General features: G+C 45.7%; 1 protein-coding gene across 3 annotated transcripts in view; it reads right to left on the reverse strand.

Annotated features, from left to right (window-relative positions):
* anks1ab (ankyrin repeat and sterile alpha motif domain containing 1Ab) overlaps positions 1-15,393 on the reverse strand; it is a 90,748-nt gene that overhangs the window by 38,597 nt on the left and 36,758 nt on the right. For all 3 annotated transcript variants that reach the window (XR_008809739.1, XM_056272723.1, XM_056272722.1), the window contains exon 3: positions 3,131-3,246. Coding sequence is in view for 2 of the 3 variants with exons in the window: in XM_056272723.1 (XP_056128698.1) it covers positions 3,131-3,246 (116 nt within the window). In the remaining variant the exon portion in view is untranslated. The remainder of the gene's footprint in view (positions 1-3,130; positions 3,247-15,393) is intronic.

Genomic DNA, 15,393 nt, shown 5'->3' on the forward strand with positions numbered 1-15,393 from the left:
CCCACTTCTGGTGGCATGAAAGGAGCACAAAATGATAATCATCTTGTAAAAATTATGAGAATGGGCACACAGCTCTTCATAATTTATGATCCCTCAAAAGCTGCATCTTAGAGCAACCATGGCATGCAGAAAGCCCTGCAGAGTGCATGTGAGTGGCTGCTCTCTCAGTCTGGTGGGAGGACCCACAGAAACTTTCCAAGCAGTAGGCCTATGTCTCTGGCCATGGAGTGGGTTTGGGGATGGGGGTGTTAACTAGGTTGAGATGTGACTTATTCTGTCCACTTTTAAGTTCACAAATGACGTGGAGAGGTCTTATTTTTTTTTTCTAATTTATTTCTGATTTTTCCCCTTTTTCTCCCAATTTGGTGGCCAATCGATCCCTGTTTTAATTCAAACACCCACCCTCGTACTGCATGCGTTCGCCAACTGCATCTCTCCGGCCGGCAGTCTCGAAGGAGACCGCCTCCCCACTTTCGTGACAAGGCGACTCCAGGCCGAATCACTGTTTTTTCCGACACACACGGAGACGCATTCACGTGACGAACACAAGCCGACTCCGCCCCCCCTCCCGAAGACAGCGTTGCCAATGATTGCTGCTTCATCGAGTCCGGCCATAGTCGGATCTGACGAGATCGGGGCGCGAACCCCGGTCCCCAGTGGGCAACTGCATCGACACAAAGCCGATGCTTAGACCGCTACACCACCGCGGACTTCGGAGAGGTATTATTTCTATATGCAGTCCAGGTTAACTTACTTACTTTGGAGCTGGGCAATGTCATCACTGCTCTCTGCTCTGGATTTGGTAATATTATATTTCAATACGTTTCATCACCTGGATTCAATCAATAATGACAGCAAATAATGAGCCACAACTTCTCTTCCTATTGTAATTTTCAGCGACCTATTGATCAGGCTGCTCTTCTTGGTTACTGCATCCCACTTACAGATTCCAATGTGCCCTTTTACGCAGACCTTCAAACACAGACCCATCACATCTTTTTGAGATTTTTTTTTTTGTAAAATGAAAAATGCTACTTCCCATTGCTCATCCCTCCAGCGCTTATGCTAGCCAAAGCAAACAAAGACCCCAACAGTGATATACTGACAGCGCAAACATATTTGGCAGGATCTAAAAGGGCACAGTATTAAACATTCACAGTGTCATCCTGACTAGTTTGACCTTTCCCTTCTTTTTCACCCTCGCGTATTTGTAAATATCCATGTGTAATTTGTTCTGGGAAGCCAATAAATAATCTCCTCCATGCATCAAATCCAGCAGGCACATTAGTCATGTGATGTAAATGAACATCAGAATGTCTAATGACCCATGCTCTTAAACACATTATGTCCTAAAACACTTGATCACTATGCAAATTTCAGCCACTTCCTGGGTTTACAAAAGACAAGTGTTTGTCCTATTTATTGATTTAAAAAAAAAAATCTTTTATATTGTCTGCTCGCTGTGCACAAAGACGTCACCTTAAATGCAAATTCTAAAAAGAAATTATTGCCTAAATTTACAAAGCACCTCAGATCACGGGTGCCCAGGTCCTCCATGCTAATGCAGTCTCACTCATTATCAGAAGGAAAAACTAAGAAGAGAACAGCGGTCCTCAACTGAATCACTTTGTCAGTACACACGCTATACACTATACACTTTACACTGTACACTACGTTCCTTTGGCTGAGTTCGGTCGTGACAAACTGATGTAAAATATAGCCCTTCGTGCTAATGCAGCTCTGTGGTCTGAGACAAGCGCATGTTTACCCAAGAGCTCTGGTTATTTGCAGTGTACAACTACCTTTTTCCAGCGTAACAAGGCTGAGAATTGAAACTATAGTGGTGTTTTGTATGGTGGTTACTAAACGCAATGTCAAGTGTCGCTGCAATGTTCTTTACAGAGAACATGATACTGCTTTTAGTTGGAGTACAGTTATCCATCTTGCTGCAATTAAAATGAATTCATCAATGCATAATCTGACCGAAGCCTTTTAGAAAATGCATCACATGGCACATGCAAAATGTGTCAATGCTTTTCAGCAACATTAATCTGTCTGATCAAGCTCTTGTCAACTAATAACCATAACAAGGTCAGCAAAATAATGAAGTATTACCCTTTGCATAATAGGGTGGTGACTAAACCACACCATATGTTGAAATCTACAGGCGGAATTTTAAAATCAAAATGTAAAAAAAAAAAAGAAAAATCAATAGTGTTCATTTTATTAGTGCAAAACTGTAGACAGGCAAAACACAAATGAAATTATCACCGGATAACCAGTGAATATATTATTTCCACATGCTAACACATTGTTAATGCACATTATGCAGATATTGCAACATTATTTTATGAGCAGTTGAGCGATGGCTGAAATCAATCACTGGGCCAAGGATTTAGTGTATGGGTAATTCTGTATAAAACCACAGTGTTGTGTGAGGAGATAGAGGGAGGCCTCCTCATTGAACATCAAGGCTATCTAGTTGAATCTACACAAAGATCCAGAGTAGAGGTTGTAAATTAGAGGATGTGCAACAGGAGGAGGGCGGGGAAGGGGGGTGTATTGAGTCCTAGAGTAAATGAGAAGGAATGATTTGGAATACTGGGAAAAAGCTAATGGGTTTTAGCCGTCATTTGTCTTACCCGTTTTGACAGGTCATATATACTTTAAAGGGATTGACTGTGGGGCCATAAATCCTTAACAGGGTCATGCACAGCACAAAGGTGAAGAGGAGCTATAGAGGGGAGAGGGAGAAGGATGGAATGAAGAGAAATTGCAAGGCCATGATGGTCAAGTGCAAGGGTGAGAGAGAGAGAGAGCGAGAGAGACAGACAGACAGACAGACAGACAGACAGACAGACAGACAGACAGAGAGAAGAGAGTGACACTACAGACAGACACACAAGGACAGAGAGAGACTGGCAGCAGCGGAACAATAAAGAAACACTAGCAGAGAGTGAGGGAGAAAAAGAAAGAGAGATAAGATCAATAGAGCAGGAGAAGATAGGAGAAAAAAGAGAAAAAAAAGACATTGAGAGAGGGAGCAAGGGCGATCAAGAAAGGGAGAGACAATGGAAGAGTGATGTTAACTGGAGCAGACCCCCGGGACGATGTGCTGCAGGTGACTCACCATGAATCGCAGGTCGTCGAAGCCGTTGAGCAGGAACTTGCTTTCGTACTGCGGCAGCCCCACTTGCTCCAGCCACTCTCCCACCGGCTGGTCCAGGGCTTTACCACAGGCCCCATCTGCCGAGAGAGGGAAGCGCTTCAGCAGGGAGAAGCCGTTCAGCCGGTAGCAGCGGCACTCCGAGGACGACACATGGCATTGCCACATCATCCTCGGCCAGCAGAGGCAGAGCCGAGTGCAGTAGCACCAGGCAGGGTGGGGGGGAGACAGGGTCCAGGCCTGGGGTGGGGTGGGGTGGGGTGGGTTGAGGTGGGGGCTCCCACGGTACAGGCGCGGTTAACTCAAAATACACAGGTGGAGGGTAGGAGGCGCTGCAGGGGAGCCCAACTTGGGGTCCCGCAGGGGACCGACTTAAACTAATACACACCCACTGTTTGTTAGTGCGACTGACTGAGTGACGGTGTCAGGCGGGGGTGGAGGTAGTGCAGGGAAGGAAGCCTTTGAAGCCTGGTTTTGCTAGTTAAGTTGGACCGAGCCAATGTGGCATCTCCCAACAAACTGGCTTCACTAAACATATCTTTAGCCAGCAGACGGGCGAGTGCAAGAATTAAGTGTGCCTACGGGTAGCTGGTTCGAAAAGTACGACAATGCTGAATGTTACAAGTCAAGAGGCTAGATAACTTTCAGGCCCAGGCAAAATGGAAATGAAAATATTACAGCACTAAATTACATTATCTACTGCGGTTTAACTATCCCAATCATTTTCCTTTTTTTACTCCTTCAAGGTGTAACACAAATATATTCAGCTCCCCCCAGAAATAAATTTGTGTCAGGGTTTTCACCACATACTTGTAAAGCTCTGGTTGAGTCCCATGGCTTCATTGGTCAACCTCTTTGAGAGCTAGGACACGGCTCATACAATGACGGTAGCAGCATTCTAAAACAATGTGGAGGTATACTCATGTTATTTCAAACCACGGGCTATGCGATAGCTCAAACCATCTCTTATGTTTTGTTTTGTCCTTACTCCAGAGCCACAATGAGTATGGTCAGGTAGACGTATTGTAAAATCCTACATCAAAAAGGAAACTTTGGCTTAGGATTTCCAGAGTGCGCTGATTCCAAACTCCCCGATTCGCAGTGAAATCCAATTAGAGATTCCTTGATAAAGCTCCAGGTAAGCCGTCTGCAGGTGCAAAGAGGCTCAGCGTCCTTGCTGCTGCCAATGCTCCCCGTCCTACCCGGCATTCGCCACCCTCTTTGGGAGGCTATTTTATTTCTTCTTCTTTTTTTCTTTTCTTTTCTCTTCTTTTCTTTTTTCTGTTTTTGTTTTTTTGTTTGGTCAATTTGAGGCTGTTCCAATCATCCCTCACAGCGGTTAATCCAGGCTCGGATCCGGGTTTGCAGACCGCAGGTGAGCCTCTTGACTCCGAAAGCTGCGGATCTCAGCCAGACCACAGTGCGGGTTAAGCCGGATCCCACCCGAGGCGATCGGCACCCCCCGCCCGCCTGGTCCTGCTCCTCGCTGGGTACAGCTAGCGCCGCGAACCCCTGTGCTCCGGGCGGAGGTTTGCTGCATAACCCCTCGCCTGTCTGTCGGAAGCGCCCAGGCGGTGCGTACGCGGCCGCAGCAGCTGCTCCTGTCTCCGCTCACGGCGCACAACGTCCCAATGCGCCTTGACACGGTGGGGGTAGTCTGCACCGAGGGACACCGCGGCTCTGCCTCACACACGACCGTCGCCGCTTCCTTCCCGCTAGTAGCCAACGGTGTTGACGATCATCCCCCTTCTCATCCGAGCAAATCCCTCAAGCTCCTCTTTTTGCACCCCCCCCGCTCTCTCTCTCTCTCTCTCTCTCTCTCTCTCTCTCTCTCTCTCTCTCTCTCTCTCTCTCCTCTCTCGTTCCCTCTCTCGCTCCCTCTCTCTGCTTTTACGTGGTCTCTTCCTCCCGTTGGCGATCTCATACCCTCGTTCCCATACTGTGCTTTTGCACTGCAGGGCTGCTGCCGTATGCTGCCTGATGGAGTGGGGTGCTGCTCCACGTAACCAGCTCTCGGTCCCCACCCCCCCGCTCCCCATCTCCTTCTCCCTTGCTTTCCCGCTATGTCACCCCCACCCCCCTCACACTTGCTCACTCTCACCCCCTCCCTTCTTGCCGTCTTCTCAGTCTCTATTTCTCTACCTCACACACACACTCTCTCTCTCTCTCTCTCTCTCTCTCTCTCTCTCTCTCTCTCTCTCTCTCTCTCTCTCTCTCTCTCATACACGCATGTAGATGCTCGTAGACTCATGCACTCCACCCCGTCGACCCCTTTTTTCTTTGTCTCTCTCTGTCTCTGTCTCTGTCTCTCTGTCTCTCTCTCTGTCTCTCTCCCTCCCTCCGTCTTTCACTTATCCCCTCACTCGCTCTCTGGCACACTGTCTTGCACGCAAAATACACGTGTACACGCCTCTCTCTCCCTCATGCCTCTATTCCCTTAACCCGTCTCTCTCACCCCCCCCTTCTCTCTCTCTCTCTTTCCCCTCTGCACTGATTAGAATTGCACAGAGGCGTTCTGAACTTGCTAGTATGGAAAGGACACTGCCATCAGAGCCAAGAAACGAGCCCCAAACCACAGTCCTTTGAGCAAGGAATTACAACAATATAAGGAACTGATGTAGTCACTACAGCCCCCCCCCTCAAACACACACACTGACACACACACACACACACACACACACACACACACACACACACACACACACACACACACACAAGAGCAGTGATTTCACAGATGTTTTTTTTTCCAACTCCAATTACAGATGTTAACACAAAGACCATTCTCAGGCCCCTCCTTGTTACCAGATGGCTTTCATTATTTTCATTCGTTTGCATGGCACGTTGATGATGGAATGGTGCGGGACAGCGTCGATTTAAGTCAGCACACCTCTCATGTCAAGGAGCAGAGCAGAGCAGAGCAGAGCAGAGCAGAGCAGAGCAGAGCAGAGAAGAGAAGAGAAGAGAAGAGAAGAGAAGAGAAGAGAAGAGAAGAGAAGAGAAGAGAAGAGAAGAGAAGAGAAGAGCAGAGAAGAGCAGAGAAGAGAAGAGAAGAGAAGAGAAGAGAAGAGAAGAGAAGAGAAGAGAAGAGAAGAGAAGAGGTGTAGAGCCGATATGAGAACACACGCACACACACTTGTGTGTGTACACAGCTCTTGAGTCCCATTACCCTCTCAAATCACCCAGTCCCACCAGCATGACAAAGGAGAGGCAAATTCCATTACCTCCAGATGCTCATGTCACATCAGTCATTTTTAGAATAAATGGGTTGCTGCTCACTGTTTACCAAGCCTGGATAAACAAGCATGATTTTATAAAATTCAGCAGGACTTGGTGTAAAAAATACAATTACACAATTACAAGCTACCACGGTGGGTTGTGCGAGTCTTGGCGCAGCCCACATCCGTGTGTGAACGTGCGGACTACACCGTCCACCAATGTAAGGATGCTCACTGTTCCCATCACTGGTCCTATCTGGGCACAGCTGCAGGCAGAAGTTTATTATGCAAACACTCAAGCTGCTCGCAATCGCCTTGAACGTTCCCAACTAGTCAGTCAGCTAGTCAGCAACTCAGTCAGCGAGGGCAGGCGAAGTGATGCCAATAGAGGGAGGCAGAGTGGAAGTGTATTGATTGGACCTCCTCTGTAATTGGCCGACTGTAACCCCGTCGGTGCGCTTTTAACGATCATGTGAAAGGCCAGGCCGGGTGTCCATGACCTCTCAGTCATCCGTAGAGACCAATACCCATCATTCCTTCATTCATCAGCAAACAGCAGCTGCTGTCAGATTAGCTCTGACTGAGGGAAGAGATGGACAGACAGAGACAAAGAGAGGGAGAGAGACAGAGAGAGAGATAGAGAGAGAGGGGGGAAAGAAAGAGAGGGAGAGACAGAGAGAGTCTCGCAGAGTGATGAATGAGCAAGAGACGGATAAGAGACGGGAAAAAAGACTAACAGAGAGAGCAGGCGAGGAAATGTATGGGAGAGATAAGCTGGTAATGGGCAGGAGGAAAAGACTGAAGTGGCCTAATTATGATTCATTATGAGATTCCCTTCCGTTCACCCCCCCGCCAACCACTACCTCCACCTTCTCCGTCATTGCTCATTTCTCCCGGGCCTCATTCCTAAATCAGTTCTTACACCACATCATTCAAACAAAGCCAGTTAAAAATACCAGCTGTCCCAATCCAATTACAGCTGCCCATTTGGGAGAGTAACACCCCCCCACACACACATATACACACGGTAACAAGTCCTAATTACTGCCTTACAGTGGATCCTGTGCCCCTTTCCCAGAGGGAAATGGGTCACTGTTACATCCCCCTCTAAACATGTCAAGCGGTCCAGTTTATCCAGAAGCTTTCTGTACCGTTTGAGCACAGACAGGTCTAGGCTGGACTCTGGGGAGCAGCCTATTTACTGACAGAGGTAGAGGTTGTGCCTAGGTAAAAAAAACAAAACGTTTGTCTTTATCTTTATCAGGAGAAAAGTGCTCGCCCCCTGTCAACACACCCGAGCACTGCCGAGCCGCAAAGCTGAATTAATTCAGGCAAACTGAAGACGGACTCTTCCCTTTGAACGTCTGCACACAGATGCCTCCTGTGTGCTGTTAGCTGAGCTTCCCCTCCTTCCTCCCTCTCTCTTTCTGTCTCTCGCTGTATTTTTAAGCTCATTTACTCAGTGTTCACATAGTGCATGAGGCAGTGCTCACGGTCAGGCAACACGAACAGCCCCATCCTGAGTCTCCCTGAGTGGAGCGTGGAGATGCAGGGCTGCTCTTCGTGGCGATACACCACAGCAATCTGAAGTTCAAAGATCTGCTACCTGAAGATTAACTGGCAGCACTTGGCTCTGGGCCAACTCAAGGAAAAAATGTCAATGGAAAGACAGCCAAGGAGGGATCGAGGAGGAATGGGGAGATGAAAAGGGAAAGAAGGAAAGAGAAGACAGGAAAGGAAAGGAGGAAGAAGAATATGCCTTCTCCTGGTTCTCCCAGTTTACAGAAACAAAGCAGAGACGGAAAGTGACGATTTCAGGTTTTTTATCTAATCTCCCTTCCTTGCATCTCTCTCTCTCTCTCTCTCTCTCTCTCTCTCTCTCTCTCTCTCTCTCTCTCTCTCTCTCTCTCTCTCTCTCTCTCTCAGCGGAAGTGCGAGTGAGTACAGAGTAGCAGCGTGTTGCTTCGGTGTGAGCGAGTTTCTAAAACTTGGAGCCTTTTTTTCTATCTGTCTTGTCCTTTTCATGTGCTTTTTATTTTGCTGTGTTTTAGTTCGGTTTATTCGGTGGTAGGTTTAAGTGGAGTTGTCTTAAGGGTGTACTCACACTAGGCGATCCGTACCGTGCCCTGGCCCTCTTGAAGAGGTGGGCAGTTCAGTCGCACTCCGGCACGGCGCGCATATGGTGTGATCTCTAACCGTGCCCGAGCACGGAAGTCGAACGCTATGACGTCAATCATGCGACTGTCGCATTTATAAACGTGGCGGCAAAGGGATCCCTTTGCTCTATCGCAGAGGTGCAGTGTTTGCTGGAAATTTGGGCGGACGAGAGTATACAGGAAAAACAGGATAAAACACACAAAAAAGCAGTGATTGCAACGCGTTGCATAATTGATACATCTATAAGGCATGTGAGAGGGTCGTGTGTCACTGCGCTCAAAACGACTCCAAACAAGCCATAAGGTAAATAAAACCATGAACTCCACTGCGCTATGTGAGAGCGCTTCTCTTCAACACAAAAAGTCGCATCGTGATGACGTAAGCGTACTCGGGGCCCGGAACGTTAAGCGCAATGTGAGCGCAGGCCAGCGGGGGATTGGGGGGGGGGCAATCGTGCTCGGGCATGGTACAAGGCAACCGTGCCTAGTGTGAGTACACCCATTTAGTTCGGTAGCGGTGCTACCGGCCTAGCAGGGCAATATGGCCGCTGTGGGAGGCGGAGGAACCCGGTGGTCAACTGCTCGGCGGAGGAGTGCTGCCTCGCGGTAGGTGAACATGAAGCATAAAATCTGCATCCAGAATGAACAGTGCTGTAATTATATTTCTCGATAGTGTTGATAAAGTCAACCAGGTTGTGGAAAGTGGTGTGGTGAGTAAGGACACGTTTACTCCCGTTCTGCCGCTGGCTAATCCTGCCAAGAGAATCACCATCTCTAATGCTCCCCCGTTAATGAGCCATGCAGCTTTGGAGAAGGAGCTTGCAAGATACGGACAGCTAGTGTTCCCGATAAAAATGGTCCCTTCGGGTGGCCAGTCTCCTCACTTGAAACACGTTGTGTCCCATAGGAGGCACGGTTTTATGGTTTTCAAAAATAATGCGGAGGATTTGGTTCTGAAGCTTAAATTCGGGATCGACAAGTTTGACTACATTGTCTTTGTTACATCCGGTATGATGAAATGCTTTGGCTGTGGCATTTAATAAGGTCTTGTCCTGAAAAGAGTGAGGGTATTTCTGATCCTCAAGGGCCGCGCGGCATCGTCCCCCGATGCCGCCACAAGCGGCACATCTCCAGCTGAAGACGGCGCTGCCGAGTCGGCACAGGGCAGACAAGAGGCTGGGGAACGAGGGGCAGGAGAAATAGACCAGGTTGTGAAACAGAAAGAGACAGAGGCTGAAGAACACAAGGAAAACGGACAGACTGAGCAGGCAGGAGAGGGCAGGGCCAGATCTCCGCATAGGCCGACAAGGCCCAGGCCTATGACCTAAATTTCCGAGGGGGCCCAAAATCATGGGGGAAGGGGGGAGATATATTTTTAAGTTATTATTATTATTATTATTATTATTATTTTATTAGTAGTATTTTTTAACTTATCGACAATTCTTATGACACATGCCAAATAAATATATGTCTATCAATCGAATGATTATTGTAATGTAAAAATAAATAACGCAAATGAAACCATGGTATCATTCAGTCTAACTCTAAGAACTCCATCTCCCACAATGCCATACCGGATTAGCGTTTAACTTGAACTGTTAATGGAAGTTACAGCAGAGAAACAGCATCCACATAGAGCCGCGCTTAATTTTGGAAAAAAGCTACAGAATGCAGTCAGGTGCAGCAAAGCGTAACCCCCCCCCCCCCAAAACAACAAAACAAGAAGAAGCAGGGGCTGAACGTCAAAGAGGAGCGTTTGAAAAATATAGGTGGGGGGCGGGGGGGGGACAAAACGGAGGCGAGGCCTAGGGCCCATTAACGCCATGATCCGGCCCTGGGAGAGGGAGGTGTGCGGGTTGAGCATTTTAAAAAAAGGTGATCACAATGAGAAGCCAGAATTTGAGCAGGTAGAAGTTGATGGCCAGGATGAGCAGGTAGGGGAGGTTGAACAGAATAAAAAAGAAAATGAAAACAGTGAGAACAGAGAGTACAACAAATTGGCTGGGCGAGATATGAATTGTGGCCAGAAGAAGCAAATACAGCAGACTGCTGTTAGAGGGGCAGAGTCTGTACTTAAGGAAGAGGAAGAGATGCTGTTGGATGATGAAATAAAATTTAAAAAAGTCTATTAAAAGAAAGCCCACAGAGGGTAGACTGGAAAATTTAAAAGCAAAGAGGGTTTCAAAACGTAAAAAAGCCATCTTCCTCTTCATTTGAGGAGAACATGGAAGATATTGACTGTGAGTTAGTTTCCACTCCATGTTCACAGGTGGACACAGAAGGAAGCAATGCTTTCCTGAAAATAAGGACGTTTTTCTAGGTTACCAAGGGTTTGAGGGCAGTCAAGGTGGAAAATTACTTTCCAGACTTGCAGCTTTTTGTTGACTCAGTCAAATGTTTTATGAAAAACACAGGGGATTTGGAGGTAAACACATTTACTGTCCAGGAAATCTTTAGACTGAAAAAAATTGTACAGAAAGTAAAGATGCAACTCCTTGATGAGGTTTAAGACAAGTTTGGTTGATGACTGTGTTGCACTGGGCGATCTTCCTCTTACTGCTGCTGGAGGAGCCACTGATTCATGAAACCAGCCTGGATGTCCACGACTGGTGCTCTCCAGGACTTTCCCAGAAACTGTTTTCCACCAGGAACATCACCCTACAGCGCATAGTGGCTGCAGCAGCATCGAGACTTGACAACAGCTCAGCTGCTCAACATGAGGTCTACATGCCACACAAGAGACTCTTCAAAGCTACGAATTAAACAACTGTCTGAAGAAGAGCTGAAGATGATGAGGGACTATGACAGGGGAGCAGAGCATCCACACAGAAATGACCTTTTTTCCAGAACTTGAGGTAGTATTATGCTTAGTGGGAGTTGATGAAGACCAGGTTTTCTTTTTTTCTAATTTGTGTAACAAGGGAAAGTCCTGGCTGTATTATTGGCTTTGTTTTATTTTATTTATTTGTTATGTAAATCTTGTAAACGCAACATTCATTGCACGTTGTCCATCTTGGGAGAGAGATCCCTCCTCTGTTGCTCTCCTTGAGGTTACTTTCTATTTTTTCTCTCTGTTAAAGGGTTTTTTTAGGGAGTTGTTCCTCATCCGATGCGAGGGCCTAAGGACATGATGTTGTGTTGCTGCAAACCCCCGAGGTGAATTTGTGTTTGTTATGTTGGGATATTTTAGTTTGAAATTCTGTTTGTTGTTACAAATAATTGTTTAGACTACTCAATGGTCTTTTTTTTTCCTGATTTTTTTTTTCCGTATGAGCTGGAAAGTGATGATTATGCTCGAGTATCAGCTGTTGGACTGTAATGTATTCTGAATTCTCTCTGTCTCTCTCTGAGTGTTTACCAGAGCTCTTTCTCTCTCCCTCCCTCTCTGGTTGGTCAAAAAGGCACCTGTCCACACCTGCTTCATTACACTTTAGGGAATAAAAATGAAACCCTTCGCTATGGCACACCAATTAAACTGACCAAAAAAAAAATGGAAAGAGAAAATAAGTCAGGATTTTCTCGACCTGTAGTTCTACTTGTGCAGAATTTCCAAGCAAAATCAGAGCAGCTACTGCATGACTCAGCTGAATCTGGGACGGTCTCAGTATGGCGCTCCTCAAACGAGCTCTATAAATAGCACATATACCTATATGAAACAAACAAACAGACAGTAATTTCCTGTTACGTAACATGTAAAAACCTCGGGTGTTAATTGTTACGATGACAATTCAAGAGTCAAGTTGGAATTAAGCAATCTTAGCTTTCTGCCGTGATAACTAGGTTTGACGTTATAGCTCTGCTAAACATACAACTAGTTAAACATACAGCTAGCTAGCCTTTGCTAAATATACAACTAGCCTCTGCTAAACATACAATTTAAGCATACCACGATTTCTGATTTCTTTTTCTTTTTTTTATTGGAAACCAGTGTTATATACATGTTAGACACAAAGAACAGATGTGTTTCACAACAATGTCCCCCTTTTTTTCTTTTCTTTTTTTTTTTGGTGTGTTAGAACAGAGAACTACAATAACACCTTGTTCCAACCCTCCGCCCATCCCAAATTCTTAAAAAAAAAACAGGGAAAAAAAATGCACATACAGAACTGAATAATTAAATAAGACAAAGACACACACACACACACACACACACAGGGAGTTGATAAAATAAAATAAAATAAAGTGAGGAGGTCAGTGCAATAAAAAGGATGCTCGGGATGCTCACCCCAAGGAATGGATTCATAATCAGTTGGGGTCCAGAGAGGTAAGAGAATTCACATATGAGATAATAGGCTGCCATTTTTTGTAGAACTTAGCAGTTGAGCCTCTTAAAGAATACTTCAACTTCTCTAATGCGAGAAATGACATTAAACCCTTTAACCAGGAGGTAGCGGAAGGTGGATTTGGGCTTTTCCACTGTAACAGAATAAATCTACGGGCAATGAGTGAGGCAAAGGCAACAACATCAGAATTTTCCTAGGTAAGACTGGTCAGCATAGGGGGGTACCCCAAAGATGGCTATCAAGGGGCAGGGATCCAGTGTAATTTTGAGGGCTTCTCCTATCATCTTAAAGAAAAGGGACCAGAACTCTACTAATTTCGGAAGGGGGAAAAACATATGACTATGATCCGCCGGTGATGAGCCACATCTATCGCAGGTATCACTCATGCCTGGAAACAGCCTTACAAAGCTTAGCTTCTGTAAAATGAACCCTATGCAAGACCTTAAACTGAATTAATCTTAAACGGGAACGTGCAGATGTAGAGTTGACCCTGGCTAGTGCCCTGTCCCACCATTCATCTGTCACATCACGTTCTAACTCCTGTTCCCAACTACCCCTAACCCCTGCTAGAGAAGTCAAGTCCGAGGATCATATAAGGTCATATTAAATTGAGATCCTGCCATGTGCCCTGGGGAGAGAAAGTACCTTAGAGACAAGAGAGCCTACTGGAAGCTGAGGGAAAGATGTGAAATGTGTGTGAGCGTAATTGAGAGCTTGAAGATACCGGAACAAATGAGATTGAGGTAAATTGTACTTTAAACAGAGATCATTAAAAGTGTTGAATGACCCCTTTGAATATAAATCTAAGAAATGGGCCAGGCTTCTCTCTCTTCACAGATTGAAAGCTGTGGGGCTGCATGTAGTGGGGGCAGAAAGTTTGAAATGCTGCCTTAATTGTTTCCAAATTTTCAAAGTAGAGAGTACAATTGGATTTCTAATGTATTTAGGACAGCAAGAAGCCAGAGGGGCACAGACAAAAGCCCTCAGAGATGAAGGACGGGAGGAGTTATCCTCCATTATGCACCAACCGAGGTTGGGAGAGTTACACCAAGCATGATTTTTTTGAAGGCTGGCCACCCAATAATAAAATAGAAGGTTAGGCAACGCAAGGCCCCCATCCTGTTTACCCCTCTGCAACACCGATCTACGAGCCTTCGGACTCCTGCCAGCCCAAATAAACTGTGAAATTGTTTTGTCTAACATTCGAAAAAATGATTTTGGCAAAAATATTGGAACGGACTGGAAAAGAAACAAGAGTCTGGGCAGAATGTTCATTTCAATAGAGTTGATTCTGCCCATCAGAGAGAGAGGGAGTGAATCCCAGCGCTTCAAATCAGATTTAATTTCCAAAACCAACTTCATGAAGTTATGTTTACAGAGAGAGGGGAGGGAGTGAGCAATGTTGACACCCAAATAACAGAAACGGGTGCGGGCCAGTTGGAATGGTAGGGTACCTGGTGATATTTGCTTCACCACCTCATTAATAGGGAAACACTCGCTTTTGCTAAAGTTTAACTTGTAGCCCGAAAACAATCCAAAGGTCGTTAAGATTTGTAAAATATCCTCTACACAGTTAGCCGGTTCTGTGACATAGAGCAAAAGGTCATCAGCATAGAGAGAAACGCGATGTTCCTGTCCAGCCCTGCAAATATCAGTGAAGAGCGGGGAGGATTTGAGAGCAATGGAGAGAGGTTCTATAGCTACTGCAAAGAGCAGGGGAGAGATTGGGCAACCTTGGCAGGTACCTCTTGTTAGAGGGAAGTAGTCAGAACTTTGTGAGTTAGTCATCACGTAAGTAGTAGGGGCAGAGTATAAAAGTCATATCCAAGAAATAAATTTAGACCCAAAACCAAATTTCTCAAGAACAAAAAATAAGTAAGCCCACTCAACCCGATCAAAGGCCGTCTCCGCATCCAATTATATAACCATTTCAGCAGATTGAGAATCACCAGGAGAAAGCACAATATTTAAAAGTCTTCTAATGTTAGAAGAAACATGCCGACCTCTAACGAAACGTGTTTGATCTTCAGAAACTATGTCTGCCAGGCAAGGATCCAACCGGCGTGCCAAGACCTTGACTAGAAGCTTTACATCCGAATTTAACAAACTTATTGGTCTTTAGCTGCCACATTCTTCAGGGTTCTTGTCTTTCTTAAGAATACGCGAAATTGAAGCTTGGTTTAAGGTAGGGGGAGGGATCCTCTTTCCATCGAATCGTTGAACATGTCTAATAATAAAGGGGCAATAAGGTGGGAAAACTTCTTGTAAAAGTCAACTGGAAATCCGTCTGGACCTGGTGCTTTATTATTTTGCATTAATCCAAGACAAGTGACTGTTTCCTCTAGGTGTATATGATTTCCAGATTCCTCATATTATTGGCATCTATAGTAAGGAAATCTAAACTATCTAAAAAAATTATCCATTATAGTCTCGTTTAAAGGGGGTTCCGATTTATAGAGATTGGAGTAAAAAGAAGTGAAGACAGAGCTTATTTCAGTTGGATCGGCAGTTAGGGAGTGAGAGGAGTCATAGATTTGAGATATGAAGCGGGAGGCTGACTGACGTTTAAGTTG

The sequence above is a fragment of the Lampris incognitus genome, chromosome 2, assembly GCF_029633865.1.
Source record: "Lampris incognitus isolate fLamInc1 chromosome 2, fLamInc1.hap2, whole genome shotgun sequence".
NCBI lineage: Eukaryota > Metazoa > Chordata > Actinopteri > Lampriformes > Lampridae > Lampris > Lampris incognitus.